The sequence below is a fragment of the Oncorhynchus mykiss genome, chromosome 13 (genome assembly GCF_057628025.1).
Source record: "Oncorhynchus mykiss isolate SJ-2025 chromosome 13, ASM5762802v1, whole genome shotgun sequence".
In the NCBI taxonomy this organism is placed as follows: Eukaryota; Metazoa; Chordata; class Actinopteri; order Salmoniformes; family Salmonidae; genus Oncorhynchus; species Oncorhynchus mykiss.
The window spans coordinates 78,863,346-78,881,871 of NC_143034.1; the positions used below are offsets into that span (position 1 = coordinate 78,863,346).

General features: G+C 41.1%; 1 protein-coding gene across 3 annotated transcripts in view; it reads left to right on the forward strand.

Moving 5' to 3' along the window:
• The first annotated feature begins 1,083 nt into the window (after nt 1-1,083).
• The window catches only part of mettl22 (methyltransferase 22, Kin17 lysine), a 45,919-nt gene continuing 28,476 nt past the window's right edge, over nt 1,084-18,526 (forward strand). Inside the window, exons 1-7 of one of the 3 annotated variants that reach the window (XM_090197805.1) lie at nt 1,136-1,188; nt 1,508-1,560; nt 2,490-2,633; nt 2,956-3,361; nt 6,914-7,035; nt 7,612-7,652; nt 10,018-10,162. In XM_090197805.1, the coding sequence (XP_090053931.1) occupies nt 2,528-2,633; nt 2,956-3,361; nt 6,914-7,035; nt 7,612-7,652; nt 10,018-10,162 (820 nt within the window). In that variant the 5' untranslated portion in view covers nt 1,136-1,188; nt 1,508-1,560; nt 2,490-2,527. Of the gene's footprint in view, nt 1,561-2,441; nt 2,634-2,955; nt 3,362-6,913; nt 7,036-7,611; nt 7,653-10,017; nt 10,163-18,526 lie in introns of all 3 variants that reach the window. The other 2 variants (XM_090197803.1, XM_090197804.1) reach the window with 2 other exon arrangements.

Genomic DNA, 18,526 nt, shown 5'->3' on the forward strand with positions numbered 1-18,526 from the left:
CAAAGAATGTGGCAAAGAAATAATCAAATAAATATCACATTTACATAAGTATTCAGACCCTTAACTCAGTAATTTATTGAAGCACCTTTGGCAGCAATTACAGCATCGAGTCTTCTTGGGTATGACGCTACAAGCTTGGCACACCTGTATTTGGGGAGTTTCTCCCATTCTTCTCTGCAGATCCTCTCAAGCTCTGTCAGGTTGAATGGGGAGGGTCACTGTACAGCTATTTTCAGGTCTCTCCAGAGATGTTCGATCGGGTTCATGTCTGGGCTCTCACTAGGCCACTCAAGAACATTCAGAGACTTGTCCCGAAGCCACTCCTGCATTGTCTTGGCTGTGTGCTTAGGGTCGTTGTCTCAGCAGTCTGAGGTCCTGAGCACTCTGGAGCAGGTTTTCATCAAGGATCTCTCTGTACTTTGCTCTGTTCACCTTTCCCTCGATCCTGACTAGTCTCCCAGTCCCTGCCCGTGAAAAACATCCCCACAGCATGATGCTGCCACCACCATGCTTTATAGTAGGGATCCTGACTAGTCTCCCAGTCCCTGCCCCTGAAAAACATCCCCGCAGCATGATGCTGCCACCACCATGCTTCACAGTAGGGATCCTGACTAGTCTCCCAGTCCCTGCCCCTGAAAAACATCCCTGCAGCATGATGCTGCCACCACCATGCTTCACAGTAGGGATCCTGACTAGTCTCCCAGTCCCTGCCCCTGAAAAACATCCCCACAGCATGATGCTGCCACCACCATGCTTCACAGTAGGGATCCTGACTAGTCTCCCAGCCACTGCCCCTGAAAAACATCCCCGCAGCATGATGCTGCCACCACCATGCTTGTACTGGAATCATGTTTAACGTTTCAAAGTGTTGAACACATTATGTTAATTTAATCAGAGTTTTACATTTTTTATTATTTGAGTGAGGAAAAGTGTCTACAACACACACATGTAGATATTTAATCACAATCTAAGTGAAATTCTAGCTATGTCATTTAAATCCTTTCGGAGCAGTGTTGTGGTTTACATGTTGAGTTATTTCTAGATGCGTAGCACACGGAACGTTTTGAATGGCTTTTGTTTCCTTTGTTGGTGGGTGAAATAATAATGTGGCACCGCCTGTATTCTGTACACCTAGTGTTATTTCTGTACGACTTGGAAGCTGATATTTGAGACAATCTGCGCGTCGTTGTAAGCTCAGAGTGAATTAAATGCGTGTTTAAGTTATTAGACTGTATTGAATGTCATGTGTTGGAAGTGTTTCATTTAAATGTGCCCGTTAAATGTCCCTCGTTAGCTAGCGTCGCTGTTAGTTAGTTAGTCTGCCCCTGGACCTTGCCATGTCATTCATTATCAGAGTAGCTAGCATCAAGCTAGCTCATGATAGCTGTTTCTAGCAGGTTCCCTCCCACCCATTCAGTTACGTTTGTCAGAAGTTCCCACCGTAGAGAAGGCTAGTTTATTTGGCTAACCAAATGAATACATGTTTACCAGACAAACGTCTTTGCAGCATTTTCATTGACAGCTTATGGCTAGAAAAGTTAGCTAACTACCACTGGAAAGGTGAGTGACCGCTAACAGTTATAAGTAACGTTGGCTGCTAACTGCAGGGCATAACAACATACATTTTAGCCACACCGACCAAGAAGATTGTGTTTAAGAACCATTTATGATGTCTCTTGTTGACATAATCAATACAGGGTCGTCAACACACTCTCCTTAGTCGGTAGCTATGGCGACGTCAATTGGTGCTTTTCCAGCTATGAGGCGGCTTGCTGCTACAACAGCTCACTGTGATGCTGGAGAGGGCACTTTGCTGAGCCGCAGATTGCCTCTGGCTGAGGGTTGGGGAATCCATTTAGCTGTTGGCCTTGTCTTTTAGTTCTGAGGTCCCGGGACAGACTGTATTTCACCTGTCTAACAGATAACAGGCTGTGTTTTACCTGTCTAACTGATAACAGGCTGTATTTTACCTGTCTAACAGATAACAGGCTGTATTTCACCTGTCTAACAGATAACAGGCTGTATTTCACCTGTCTAACAGATAACAGGCTGTGTTTTACCTGTCTAACTGATAACAGGCTGTATTTTACCTGTCTAACAGATAACAGACTGTATTTCACCTGTCTAACAGATAACAGGCTGCATTTCACCTGTCTAACAGATAACAGAGACAGGCTTTATTTCACCTGTCTAACAGATAACAGGCTGTGTTTTACCTGTCTAACTGATAACAGGCTGTATTTTACCTGTCTAACTGATAACAGGCTGTATTTTACCTGTCTAACAGATAACAGGCTGCATTTCACCTGTCTAACTGATAACAGAGACAGGCTTTATTTCACCTGAAATACAGCCCATTTGGTAGTTTAAGCTCTTAAAAGTGTGTGTGTGTGTGTGACCTGTGTGCTTGCGACAAAAGTATATATGCACCTGTGTGTCAGTTTGTGCTTGCAACGTGTGTGTGTGACGTGTGTGTGTGTGTTGCCCAGGTGTGCTGCAGACAGGTAGATGACATGCAGGGTGAGCCATGGACCAGATCACCTTCCATTATGACACAGTGCTGTCTGACGTTCACCTGTTGCTGCCCAACTCTCGCCACCTCATGGCACGCCTCAACCGCGTAGGACAACCAGGTACTGGAGGGGTGTGTGTGTGTGTGTGTGTGTGTGTGTGTGTGAAATGACACATAATTAAATTATGAAAATGTTTTAATTTAGTTTCAATGTAGGTCTTTCCTGAATGTCAATGGAACTGTCCCAACCCTCTATTGCTGTGTTTACACAGGCAGCACAATTCTGGTATTTTTTTCCCCCCCAATAATTGGTATTTTTACCAATCACATCAGATCTTTTCACGTCAGATCTGTTTCAGAGCTGATCTGATTGGTCAAAATACCAATGAGTGAAAACAAGATCATAATTGGGGTGCCTGTCTAAACGCAGCCTGTGTGTCTAGTTTTCATCTCCCGGTTCAGAATCCTGTGGGACGGAACGAAGCAGCGCACCTGTGACCTCGGTTCCCCCTGCGGAGGGGAAGAGTTAGACCGCGACACCCAGGAGGAGAGTGGAAGGGGAGATGCTAGAGGGAGTGAGACTGGAGCTGACAGAGGAGTGGACAGGGATGAGGACAGAGGCGTGGACAGGGATGAGGACGGAGGGGCTGACGGAGGAGTGGACAGGGATGAGGACCGAGGGGCTGATGGAGGAGTGGACAGGGATGAGGACAGAGGAGTGGACAGGGATGAGGACCGAGGGGCTGACGGAGGAGTGGACAGGGATGAGGACAGAGGGGCTGACAGGGATGAGGACGGAGGGGTAGAACCACCCCTGGATGAAGATGGAGATTTAGAGGTACCACGCAGGTCAGTTACATCGCACCTCCACATCACCACAGTTATTACAGTCAAACCTTCCCTTTGTGTTTTATAGCCTTCATTTGATTGTTGTCCTGTAGATGTTTTACGGCCAGTGGATCAATAGAATGGTAGAATACACCAAGGTCCAATATAGAAATGTGGTTGTACATCGGCAGGGTTTCTCTTCTTATGACAGTCACTCAATTATCTCTCTCAGCATTATATAGAAATGTGGTTGTGCATCGGCAAGGTTTCTCTTCTTATGACAGTCACTCAATTATCTCTCTCAGCATTATATATAAATGTGGTTGTGCATCGGCAGTGTTTCTCTTCTTATGACAGTCACTCAATTATCTCTCTCAGCATTATATAGAAATGTGGTTGTGCATCAGTGGTGTTGCTCTTCTTATGACAGCTATTGACAGTCACTCAATTATCTCTCTCAGCATTATTTAGAAATGTGGTTGTGCATCAGCAGTGTTTCTCTTCTTATGACAGTCACTCAATTATCTCTCTCAGCATTATATAGAAATGTGGTTGTGCATCAGCAGTGTTTCTCTTCTTATGACAGTCACTCAATTATCTCTCTCAGCATTATTTAGAAATGTGGTTGTGCATCTCTTCTTATGACAGTCACTCAATTATCTCTCTCAGCATTATATAGAAATGTGGTTGTGCATCTCTTCTTATGACAGTCACTCAATTATCTCTCTCAGCATTATATAGAAATGTGGTTGTGCATCTCTTCTTATGACAGTCACTCAATTATCTCTCTCAGCATTATATAGTACTTGTTTTTTATATTGGTAAGTTAGTCTAGCGGCCAGCTATGTAAACTTGTAGTATATCATGGTCGAATTGCCGACCGAGGAGCCCGCATTGATTTTGTTCGTCAATCTCACTCAGGTATCATATTAAAAACAGCAAACATTTCTCTCTACCCTGTAGCAGAATGTGTGGAGTTGCAGCAAAGTAGTAATAAAATAAACATGGCTAAATCTTCTCTCCGACACTTTTGTTATGGCCCATTTCCCCATCAAAGTTTCCCTTCCCTGTTCCAGACTAACTATTGTAGATGTTATACCTGTCAGGGTCTGAGATAGAGACATGACTAACTATTGTACATGTTATACCTGTCAGGGTCTGAGATAGAGACATGACTAACTATTGTACATGTTATACCTGTCAGGGTCTGAGATAGAGACATGACTAACTATTGTAGATGTTATACCTGTCAGGGTCTGAGATAGAGACATGACTAACTATTGTACATGTTATACCTGTCAGGGTCTGAGATAGAGACATGACTAACTATTGTACATGTTATACCTGTCAGGGTCTGAGATAGAGACATGACTAACTAACTATTGTAGATATTATACCTGTCAGTCTGAGATAGAGACATGACTAACTAGACAGTCTGAGATAGAGACATGACTAACTATTGTACATGTTATACCTGTCAGAGTCTGAGATAGAGACATGACTAACTAACTATTGTACATGTTATACCTGTCAGAGTCTGAGATAGAGACATGACTAACTATTGTACATGTTATACCTGTCTAGACAGTCTGAGATAGAGACATGACTAACTATTGTAGATGTTATACCTGTCTAGACAGTCTGAGATAGAGACATGACTAACTATTGTACATGTTATACCTGTCTAGACAGTCTGAGATAGAGACATGACTAACTATTGTACATGTTATACCTGTCTAGACAGTCTGAGATAGAGACATGACTAACTATTGTAGATGTTATACCTGTCAGGGTCTGAGATAGAGACATGACTAACTATTGTACATGTTATACCTGTCAGAGTCTGAGATAGAGACATGACTAACTATTGTACATGTTATACCTGTCTAGACAGTCTGAGATAGAGACATGACTAACTATTGTACATGTTATACCTGTCTAGACAGTCTGAGATAGAGACATGACTAACTATTGTACATGTTATACCTGTCTAGACAGTCTGAGATAGAGACATGACTAACTATTGTACATGTTATACCTGTCTAGACAGTCTGAGATAGAGACATGACTAACTATTGTACATGTTATACCTGTCAGAGTCTGAGATAGAGACATGACTAACTATTGTACATGTTATACCTGTCTAGACAGTCTGAGATAGAGACATGACTAACTATTGTACATGTTATACCTGTCTAGACAGTCTGAGATAGAGACATGACTAACTATTGTACATGTTATACCTGTCTAGACAGTCTGAGATAGAGACATGACTAACTATTGTAGATGTTATACCTGTCTAGACAGTCTGAGATAGAGACATGACTAACTATTGTACATGTTATACCTGTCTAGACAGTCTGAGATAGAGACATGACTAACTATTGTACATGTTATACCTGTCTAGACAGTCTGAGATAGAGACATGACTAACTATTGTAGATGTTATACCTGTCTAGACAGTCTGAGATAGAGACATGACTAACTATTGTACATGTTATACCTGTCAGAGTCTGAGATAGAGACATGACTAACTATTGTACATGTTATACCTGTCTAGACAGTCTGAGATAGAGACATGACTAACTATTGTACATGTTATACCTGTCTAGACAGTCTGAGATAGAGACATGACTAACTATTGTACATGTTATACCTGTCTAGACAGTCTGAGATAGAGACATGACTAACTATTGTACATGTTATACCTGTCTAGACAGTCTGAGATAGAGACATGACTAACTATTGTACATGTTATACCTGTCAGGGTCTGAGATAGAGACATGACTAACTATTGTACATGTTATACCTGTCAGAGTCTGAGATAGAGACATGACTAACTATTGTACATGTTATACCTGTCAGGGTCTGAGATAGAGACATGACTAACTATTGTACATGTTATACCTGTCCAGACAGTCTGAGATAGAGACATGACTAACTATTGTAGATGTTATACCTGTCTAGACAGTCTGAGATAGAGACATGACTAACTATTGTACATGTTATACCTGTCTAGACAGTCTGAGATAGAGACATGACTAACTATTGTACATGTTATACCTGTCTAGACAGTCTGAGATAGAGACATGACTAAATATTGTACATGTTATACCTGTCAGAGTCTGAGATAGAGACATGACTAACTATTGTACATGTTATACCTGTCAGAGTCTGAGATAGAGACATGACTAACTATTGTAGATGTTATACCTGTCTAGACAGTCTGAGATAGAGACATGACTAACTATTGTACATGTTATACCTGTCTAGACAGTCTGAGATAGAGACATGACTAACTATTGTACATGTTATACCTGTCTAGACAGTCTGAGATAGAGACATGACTAACTATTGTACATGTTATACCTGTCTAGACAGTCTGAGATAGAGACATGACTAAATATTGTACATGTTATACCTGTCAGAGTCTGAGATAGAGACATGACTAACTATTGTACATGTTATACCTGTCAGAGTCTGAGATAGAGACATGACTAACTATTGTACATGTTATACCTGTCTAGACAGTCTGAGATAGAGACATGACTAAATATTGTACATGTTATCCAGGCCCAGACAAAGACTCCCTGAGAGGGACAGAGACATGGTCTACCCCATCATCCTCAGCCAGGCAAGAAGAGATGAAGAGGAGGAGGAGGAAGAGGAGTGTCCTAGAGACGTCATCAGGATAGGTGAGAAGAGAACAGGACTTGTTTCTACCGCTGACTGACCCTGGTCACTTATTTTGTTTTTAGTCCAATGTAATTCCTGAAGAGCTGAGTGAAGACAGGTCTGAGAGGCAGAAGTGGTGGGTTATAACTGTGTGTTATAACTGTGTTATGACTGTTTATGTGTTATAACTGTTTATATGTGTGTTATAATGGTGTGTTATAACTGTTTATATGTGTTATAACTGTGTTTATGTGTGTTATAACTGTGTTATGACTGTGTTTGTGTGTTATAACTGTATGTGTGTTATAACTGTGTGTTATAACTGTGTTATAACTGTTTTTGTGTTATAACTGTTTATATGTGTGTTATAATGGTTTGTTATAACTGTGTTTGTGTTATAACTGTGTTTATGTGTGTTATAACTGTGTGTTATGACTGTGTTTGTGTGTTATAACTGTGTTTATGTGTGTTATAACTGTGTTTATGTGTGTTATAACTGTGTTTATGTGTGTTATAACTGTGTTATAACTGTTTATATGTGTTATAACTGTGTTTATGTGTGTTATAACTGTTTAAATTCAACATGTCTTTAACAGAACACACTATGGCCACGCCTTTAGAAGATGTTGGCAAACAGGTGAGTGTCGCTCTCTCTCTTTTTGCCTCTCTCTCTCTCTTTGCCTTTCTCTCTCTCTCTCTCTCTTTGCCTTTCTCTCTCTCTCTCTCTCACTCTCACTCTCACTCTCTCTCTCTCTCTCTCTCTCTCTCTCTCTCTCTCTCTCTCTCTCTCTCTCTCTCTCTCTCTCTCTCTCTCTCTCTCTCTCTCTCTCTCTCTGTCTCTGTCTCTGTCTCTGTCTCCTTGACTTATTCCACATGTTGTTGGGTGACAGCTTGTATTCAAAACTGATTGATTTTCTCACCCATCAAGACACAATACTCCATAATGACAGAGAGAAAACATGTTTTTTGACATTTTTGCAAATTTATTTAGAAAGATGTAGAGAAATAACTAATTTACAAAAGTTTTCACACCTAGATGTTCAACATTTCCTAAATATTCTTTTTTTTTTATCTTCAAACTCTGTCAAATTGGTTGTTGATCATGCTAGACGACCATTTGTAGGTCTTGCCATAGATTTACAGGTAGATTTAGGTCATAACTGTAACTCGGCCACTCAGGATCATAAGCAACTCCAGTGTATATTTGGCCTTGTGTTTTAGGTTATTGTCCTGCTGAAAGATGAATTCATCTCCCAGTGTCTGTTGGAAAGCAGACTGAACCAGGTTTTCCTCTAGGGTTTTGCCTGTGCCTAGCTCCATTTAGTTTCTTTTTTTATCCTGAAAAACTCCCCGGCCCTTAATTCTTACAAGCATACCCATAACATGATGCTTCCACCACTATGCTTGAACATATGGAGAGTGGTCAGTAATGCATTGTATTTGCCCACAACATAACATTTTGTATTCAGGACAAAAAGTTAATTTCTTTGCCACATTTTTATCAGTATTACTTTAGGGTCGCGTTGCAAACAGGATGTATGTTCTGGAATGTTTTTATTCTGTACAGGCTTCCTTCTTTTCACTCTGTCATTTAGTTTAGTATTGTGGAGTAACTATAATGTAGTTGATCCATCCTCAGTTTCCTCCTGTCACAGCCATTAAACTCTGTAACTGTTTTAAAGTCACCATTGACCTCATGGTGAAATCACTGAGTGGTTTCCTTCCTCTCCGGCAACTGAGTTAGGAGGGACGCCTGTATCTTTGTAGTGTCTGGGTGTATTGGTACACTATCCGAAGTGTAATTAATAACTTCACCATGCTCAAAGGGGTTAAACTCTGTCAGTTAGGTTAGTATTGAGGAGTCACTACAATGTTGTTGATCCACATCAGAGTCCCTGGGTTCGCGCCCAGGCTCTGTCGTAACCGGCCGCGACCGGGAGGTCCGTGGGGCGACGCACAATTGGCCTAGCGTCGTCCGGGTTAGGGAGGGATTGGTCGGTAGGGATCTCCTTGTCTCATCGCGCACCAGCGACTCCTGTGGCGGGCCGGGCGCAGTGCGCGCTAGCCAAGCCAGGTGCACGGTGTAGCCTCCGACACATTGGTGCGGCTGGCTTCCGGGTTGGATGCGCGCTGTGTTAAGAAGCAGTACGGCTGGTTGGGTTGTGTATCGGAGGACGCATGACATTCAGCCTTCGTCTCTCCCGAGCCCGTACGGGAGTTGTAGCGATGAGACAAGCTAGTAGCTACTACAACAATTGGACACCACGAAATTGGGGAGAAAAAGGGGTAAAATAAAAAAAAAAAATGTAGTTGATCCATCCTCAGTTTTCTCCTGTCACAGCCATTAAACTCTGTAACTGTTTTAAAGTCACCTTTGTTCTCATGGTGAAATCACTGAGTGGTTTCCTTCCTCTCCGGCAACTGAGTTAGGAAGGACGCCTGTATCTTTGAAGTGATTGGGTGTATTGTTGCACCATCCAAAGTGTAATTAATAACTTCACCATGCTCAAAGGGATATTCAATATCTACCAATAGGAGCTCTTCTTAACGAGGCATTGGAGAACCTCCCTGGTCTTTAATAGTTGATTCTGTGCTTGTAATTCACATCTCGACTTTACAGATAATTGTATATGTGGGGTACAGAGATGACGTGGTCAGAAATCATGTTAACCACTATTATTACACACAGTGAGTCCACGCAACTCATTATGTGACTTGTTAAGCACATTTTTACTCCTGAACTTATTTAGGCGTTTCCATAACAACAGGGTTGAATACTTATTGACTCAAGACATTTCAGCTTTTCATATTATAATTTTTGGTTTAAAAAAAATCAAAAAAACTTAATTCCACTTTGACATTATGGGGTATTGTGTGTCAGGCCAGTGACCAACAAAATATCAATGTAATCCATTTTAAATTCAGGCTGTAATACAACACAATGTGGATAAAGTCAAGGTGTGTGAATCGTTTCTGAAGGTGCTGTGTGGCTCTTTTACTAGGTCTGGCGTGGCGCCTTCCTATTGGCTGATTTAATCCTGTCTCAGCCAACTACATTCAGAGGAGCCACCGTCTTGGAGTTGGGGGCAGGGACTGGGCTGACCAGCGTAGTCATGGCAACGGTGGCCAAAACAGTGTACTGCACAGGTAAGGTACCGTCAGGTAAACCAGGGGTCTTCGCCCCTCTGGGGGCCTCATGTATACATTTAGCTGTGTAAACGCCACATTAAATAACTGCGTGCGCCATTTCTGAGAAGAATAGGTAACTAACTATCTGCTATATAGGTAACTCCGCCTGGACAATGAGGCCCTATATTATTGTATTTCTATCTGCTATGGTCTGGGCTCTGAGATTCATTAGGCTGTGATGTTGTGCTCCTGTCGCAAAGCAATACTGACGCATATACTATACTTTTACATAAGCTACCGGTCTATTTACTATGTTTGGAAGAATGCTTTTTTTTTAAATCAGTAATTTATGCTGTATTTGAAACCAAGGACTGTGACAGTTTCTGAAAGAGAAAACAATGTTAAATTGTTGTGGACAGAGACAGAACATCTACAGTGCCTTCGGAAAGTGTTCCGACCCCCTTGACTTTTTCCACATCTTGTTACGTTACAGCCGTATTCTAAAACTGATTCAATTGAGTTATTTTTTCCCTCATCATCAATCTACACACAATACCCCATAATGACATCACAATACCCCCATAATGACATCACAATACCCCAAAATGACATCACAATACCCCCATAATGACAAAGTGAAAACGGGTTTTTAAGTTTTTTTTTGTTGAAATTCCACAAATAAGACAACCTTCTGTATACCCCCCCCCCCCCCCCCCCCCACCAACACAACTGATTGGCTCAAACGCATTAAGAAGGAAAGAAATTCCACAAATTAACTTCTAACAAGGCACACCTGTTCATTAAAATGCATTCAATGGGACAACCTCATGAAGCTGGTGGAGAGAATGCCAAGAGTGTTCAAAGCTGTCATCAAGGCAAAGGGTGACTACTTTGAAGAATATTAACATATATTTAGATTAGTTTAACATTTATTTATTTATTTTTTGCTTACTACATGATTCCGTATGTGTTATTTCATAGTTTTGATGTCGTCACTATTATTTTATCAGGTAGAAAATGGTGAAAAGAAAGAAAAACCCTTGAATGAGTAGGTGTGTCCAAACTGTTGCCTGGTACTGTACTAGTCTACTCGGTTGAATTAAATAAGAGATGTACATAGATCTGTCGATAATGGTGACCAGGATAGTGATTTAACATGCCTCTAAACCCACATCTGTAGATAATGGTGACCAGGGATAGTGATTTAACATGCCTCTAAACCCACATCTGTAGATAATGGTGACCAGGATAGTGATTTAACATGCCTCTAAACCCACATCTGTAGATAATGGTGACCAGGGATAGTGATTTAACATGCCTCTAAACCCACATCTGTAGATAATGGTGACCAGGATAATGATTTCACATGCCTCTAAACCCACATCTGTAGATAATGGTGACCAGGGTAGTGATTTAACATGCCTCTAAACCCACATCTGTAGATAATGGTGACCAGGGATAGTGATTTAACATGCCTCTAAACCCACATCTGTAGATAATGGTGACCAGGATAGTGATTTAACATGCCTCTAAACCCACATCTGTAGATAATGGTGACCAGGATAGTGATTTAACATGCCTCTAAACCCACATCTGTAGATAATGGTGACCAGGGTAGTGATTTAACATGTCTCTAAACCCACATCTGTAGATAATGGTGACCAGGATAGTGATTTAACATGCCTCTAAACCCACATCTGTAGATAATGGTGACCAGGATAGTGATTTAACATGCCTCTAAACCCACATCTGTAGATAATGGTGACCAGGATAATGATTTCACATGCCTCTAAACCCACATCTGTAGATAATGGTGACCAAGATAGTGATTTAACATGCCTCTAAACCCACATCTGTAGATAATGGTGACCAGGATAGTGATTTAACATGCCTCTAAACCCACATCTGTAGATAATGGTGACCAGGATAGTGATTTAACATGCCTCTAAACCCACATCAGTAGATAATGGTGACCAGGATAGTGATTTAACATGCCTCTAAACCCACATCTGTAGATAATGGTGACCAGGATAGTGATTTAACATGCCTCTAAACCCACATCTGTAGATAATGGTGACCAGGGTAGTGATTTAACATGCCTCTAAACCCACATCTGTAGATAATGGTGACCAGGATAATGATTTCACATGCCTCTAAACCCATATCTGTAGATAATGGTGACCAGGGTAGTGATTTAACATGCCTCTAAACCCACATCTGTAGATAATGGTGACCAGGATAATGATTTAACATGCCTCTAAACCCACATCTGTAGATAATGGTGACCAGGGATAGTGATTTAACATGCCTCTAAACCCACATCTGTAGATAATGGTGACCAGGGATAGTGATTTAACATGCCTCTAAACCCACATCTGTAGATAATGGTGACCAGGGATAGTGATTTAACATGCCTCTAAACCCACATCTGTAGATAATGGTGACCAGGATAGTGATTTAACATGCCTCTAAACCCACATCTGTAGATAATGGTGACCAGGATAATGATTTAACATGCCTCTAAACCCACATCTGTAGATAATGGTGACCAGGATAGTGATTTAACATGCCTCTAAACCCACATCTGTAGATAATGGTGACCAGGATAGTGATTTAACATGCCTCTAAACCCACATCTGTAGATAATGGTGACCAGGATAGTGATTTAACATGCCTCTAAACCCACATCTGTAGATAATGGTGACCAGGATAGTGATTTAACATGCCTCTAAACCCACATCTGTAGATAATGGTGACCAGGGTAGTGATTTAACATGCCTCTAAACCCACATCTGTAGATAATGGTGACCAGGATAGTGATTTAACATGCCTCTAAACCCACATCTGTAGATAATGGTGACCAGGGATAGTGATTTAACATGCCTCTAAACCCACATCTGTAGATAATGGTGACCAGGGATAGTGATTTAACATGCCTCTAAACCCACATCTGTAGATAATGGTGACCAGGATAGTGATTTAACATGCCTCTAAACCCACATCTGTAGATAATGGTGACCAGGGATAGAACCCACATCTGTAGATAATGGTGACCAGGGATAGTGATTTAACATGCCTCTAAACCCACATCTGTAGATAATGGTGACCAGGATAATGATTTAACATGCCTCTAAACCCACATCTGTAGATAATGGTGACCAGGATAGTGATTTAACATGCCTCTAAACCCACATCTGTAGATAATGGTGACCAGGGTAGTGATTTAACATGCCTCTAAACCCACATCTGTAGATAATGGTGACCAGGATAGTGATTTAACATGCCTCTAAACCCACATCTGTAGATAATGGTGACCAGGATAATGATTTAACATGCCTCTAAACCCACATCTGTAGATAATGGTGACCAGGATAGTGATTTAACATGCCTCTAAACCCACATCAGTAGATAATGGTGACCAGGATAGTGATTTAACATGCCTCTAAACCCACATCTGTAGATAATGGTGACCAGGATAGTGATTTAACATGCCTCTAAACCCACATCTGTAGATAATGGTGACCAGGATAATGATTTCACATGCCTCTAAACCCACATCTGTAGATAATGGTGACCAAGATAGTGATTTAACATGCCTCTAAACCCACATCTGTAGATAATGGTGACCAGGATAGTGATTTAACATGCCTCTAAACCCACATCTGTAGATAATGGTGACCAGGATAGTGATTTAACATGCCTCTAAACCCACATCAGTAGATAATGGTGACCAGGATAGTGATTTAACATGCCTCTAAACCCACATCTGTAGATAATGGTGACCAGGATAGTGATTTAACATGCCTCTAAACCCACATCTGTAGATAATGGTGACCAGGGTAGGGTTTAACATGCATCTAAACCCACATCTGTAGATAATGGTGACCAGGATAATGATTTCACATGCCTCTAAACCCACATCTGTAGATAATGGTGACCAGGGATAGTGATTTAACATGCCTCTAAACCCACATCTGTAGATAATGGTGACCAGGATAGTGATTTAACATGCCTCTAAACCCACATCAGTAGATAATGGTGACCAGGATAGTGATTTAACATGCCTCTAAACCCACATCTGTAGATAATGGTGACCAGGGTAGTGATTTAACATGCCTCTAAACCCACATCTGTAGATAATGGTGACCAGGATAGTGATTTAACATGCCTCTAAACCCACATCTGTAGATAATGGTGACCAGGGATAGTGATTTAACATGCCTCTAAACCCACATCTGTAGATAATGGTTACCAGGGTAGTGATTTAACATGCCTCTAAACCCACATCTGTAGATAATGGTGACCAGGGTAGTGATTTAACATGCCTCTAAACCCACATCTGTAGATAATGGTGACCAGGGATAGTGATTTAACATGCCTCTAAACCCACATCTGTAGATAATGGTTACCAGGGATAGTGATTTAACATGCCTCTAAACCCACATCTGTAGATAATGGTGACCAGGGTAGTGATTTAACATGCCTCTAAACCCACATCTGTAGATAATGGTGACCAGGATAGTGATTTAACATGCCTCTAAACCCACATCAGTAGATAATGGTGACCAGGGTAGTGATTTAACATGCCTCTAAACCCACATCAGTAGATAATGGTGACCAGGGATAGTGATTTAACATGCCTCTAAACCCACATCTGTAGATAATGGTGACCAGGATAGTGATTTAACATGCCTCTAAACCCACATCTGTAGATAATGGTGACCAGGGATAGTGATTTAACATGCCTCTAAACCCACATCTGTAGATAATGGTTACCAGGGTAGTGATTTAACATGCCTCTAAACCCACATCAGTAGATAATGGTGACCAGGGATAGTGATTTAACATGCCTCTAAACCCACATCTGTAGATAATGGTGACCAGGGATAGTGATTTAACATGCCTCTAAACCCACATCTGTAGATAATGGTGACCAGGATAGTGATTTAACATGCCTCTAAACCCACATCTGTAGATAATGGTGACCAGGGATAGTGATTTAACATGCCTCTAAACCCACATCTGTAGATAATGGTTACCAGGGTAGTGATTTAACATGCCTCTAAACCCACATCTGTAGATAATGGTGACCAGGGTAGTGATTTAACATGCCTCTAAACCCACATCTGTAGATAATGGTGACCAGGGTAGTGATTTAACATGCCTCTAAACCCACATCTGTAGATAATGGTGACCAGGATAATGATTTCACATGCCTCTAAACCCATATCTGTAGATAATGGTGACCAGGGTAGTGATTTAACATGCCTCTAAACCCACATCTGTAGATAATGGTGACCAGGATAATGATTTAACATGCCTCTAAACCCACATCTGTAGATAATGGTGACCAGGGATAGTGATTTAACATGCCTCTAAACCCACATCTGTAGATAATGGTGACCAGGGATAGTGATTTAACATGCCTCTAAACCCACATCTGTAGATAATGGTGACCAGGGATAGTGATTTAACATGCCTCTAAACCCACATCTGTAGATAATGGTGACCAGGATAGTGATTTAACATGCCTCTAAACCCACATCTGTAGATAATGGTGACCAGGATAATGATTTAACATGCCTCTAAACCCACATCTGTAGATAATGGTGACCAGGATAGTGATTTAACATGCCTCTAAACCCACATCTGTAGATAATGGTGACCAGGATAGTGATTTAACATGCCTCTAAACCCACATCTGTAGATAATGGTGACCAGGATAGTGATTTAACATGCCTCTAAACCCACATCTGTAGATAATGGTGACCAGGATAGTGATTTAACATGCCTCTAAACCCACATCTGTAGATAATGGTGACCAGGGTAGTGATTTAACATGCCTCTAAACCCACATCTGTAGATAATGGTGACCAGGATAGTGATTTAACATGCCTCTAAACCCACATCTGTAGATAATGGTGACCAGGGATAGTGATTTAACATGCCTCTAAACCCACATCTGTAGATAATGGTGACCAGGGATAGTGATTTAACATGCCTCTAAACCCACATCTGTAGATAATGGTGACCAGGATAGTGATTTAACATGCCTCTAAACCCACATCTGTAGATAATGGTGACCAGGGATAGAACCCACATCTGTAGATAATGGTGACCAGGGATAGTGATTTAACATGCCTCTAAACCCACATCTGTAGATAATGGTGACCAGGATAGTGATTTAACATGCCTCTAAACCCACATCAGTAGATAATGGTGACCAGGATAGTGATTTAACATGCCTCTAAACCCACATCTGTAGATAATGGTGACCAGGATAGTGATTTAACATGCCTCTAAACCCACATCTGTAGATAATGGTGACCAGGATAGTGATTTAACATGCCTCTAAACCCACATCTGTAGATAATGGTGACCAGGATAGTGATTTAACATGCCTCTAAACCCACATCTGTAGATAATGGTGACCAGGATAGTGATTTAACATGCCTCTAAACCCACATCTGTAGATAATGGTGACCAGGATAGTGATTTAACATGCCTCTAAACCCACATCTGTAGATAATGGTGACCAGGGTAGTGATTTAACATGCCTCTAAACCCACATCTGTAGATAATGGTGACCAGGATAGTGATTTAACATGCCTCTAAACCCACATCTGTAGATAATGGTGACCAGGGATAGTGATTTAACATGCCTCTAAACCCACATCTGTAGATAATGGTGACCAGGGATAGTGATTTAACATGCCTCTAAACCCACATCTGTAGATAATGGTGACCAGGATAGTGATTTAACATGCCTCTAAACCCACATCTGTAGATAATGGTGACCAGGGATAGAACCCACATCTGTAGATAATGGTGACCAGGGATAGTGATTTAACATGCCTCTAAACCCACATCTGTAGATAATGGTGACCAGGATAATGATTTAACATGCCTCTAAACCCACATCTGTAGATAATGGTGACCAGGATAGTGATTTAACATGCCTCTAAACCCACATCTGTAGATAATGGTGACCAGGGTAGTGATTTAACATGCCTCTAAACCCACATCTGTAGATAATGGTGACCAGGATAGTGATTTAACATGCCTCTAAACCCACATCTGTAGATAATGGTGACCAGGATAATGATTTAACATGCCTCTAAACCCACATCTGTAGATAATGGTGACCAGGATAGTGATTTAACATGCCTCTAAACCCACATCAGTAGATAATGGTGACCAGGATAGTGATTTAACATGCCTCTAAACCCACATCTGTAGATAATGGTGACCAGGATAGTGATTTAACATGCCTCTAAACCCACATCTGTAGATAATGGTGACCAGGATAATGATTTCACATGCCTCTAAACCCACATCTGTAGATAATGGTGACCAAGATAGTGATTTAACATGCCTCTAAACCCACATCTGTAGATAATGGTGACCAGGATAGTGATTTAACATGCCTCTAAACCCACATCTGTAGATAATGGTGACCAGGATAGTGATTTAACATGCCTCTAAACCCACATCAGTAGATAATGGTGACCAGGATAGTGATTTAACATGCCTCTAAACCCACATCTGTAGATAATGGTGACCAGGATAGTGATTTAACATGCCTCTAAACCCACATCTGTAGATAATGGTGACCAGGGTAGGGATTTAACATGCCTCTAAACCCACATCTGTAGATAATGGTGACCAGGATAATGATTTCACATGCCTCTAAACCCACATCTGTAGATAATGGTGACCAGGGATAGTGATTTAACATGCCTCTAAACCCACATCTGTAGATAATGGTGACCAGGATAGTGATTTAACATGCCTCTAAACCCACATCAGTAGATAATGGTGACCAGGATAGTGATTTAACATGCCTCTAAACCCACATCTGTAGATAATGGTGACCAGGATAGTGATTTAACATGCCTCTAAACCCACATCTGTAGATAATGGTGACCAGGGATAGAACCCACATCTGTAGATAATGGTGACCAGGGATAGTGATTTAACATGCCTCTAAACCCACATCTGTAGATAATGGTGACCAGGATAATGATTTAACATGCCTCTAAACCCACATCTGTAGATAATGGTGACCAGGATAGTGATTTAACATGCCTCTAAACCCACATCTGTAGATAATGGTGACCAGGGTAGTGATTTAACATGCCTCTAAACCCACATCTGTAGATAATGGTGACCAGGATAGTGATTTAACATGCCTCTAAACCCACATCTGTAGATAATGGTGACCAGGATAATGATTTAACATGCCTCTAAACCCACATCTGTAGATAATGGTGACCAGGATAGTGATTTAACATGCCTCTAAACCCACATCAGTAGATAATGGTGACCAGGATAGTGATTTAACATGCCTCTAAACCCACATCTGTAGATAATGGTGACCAG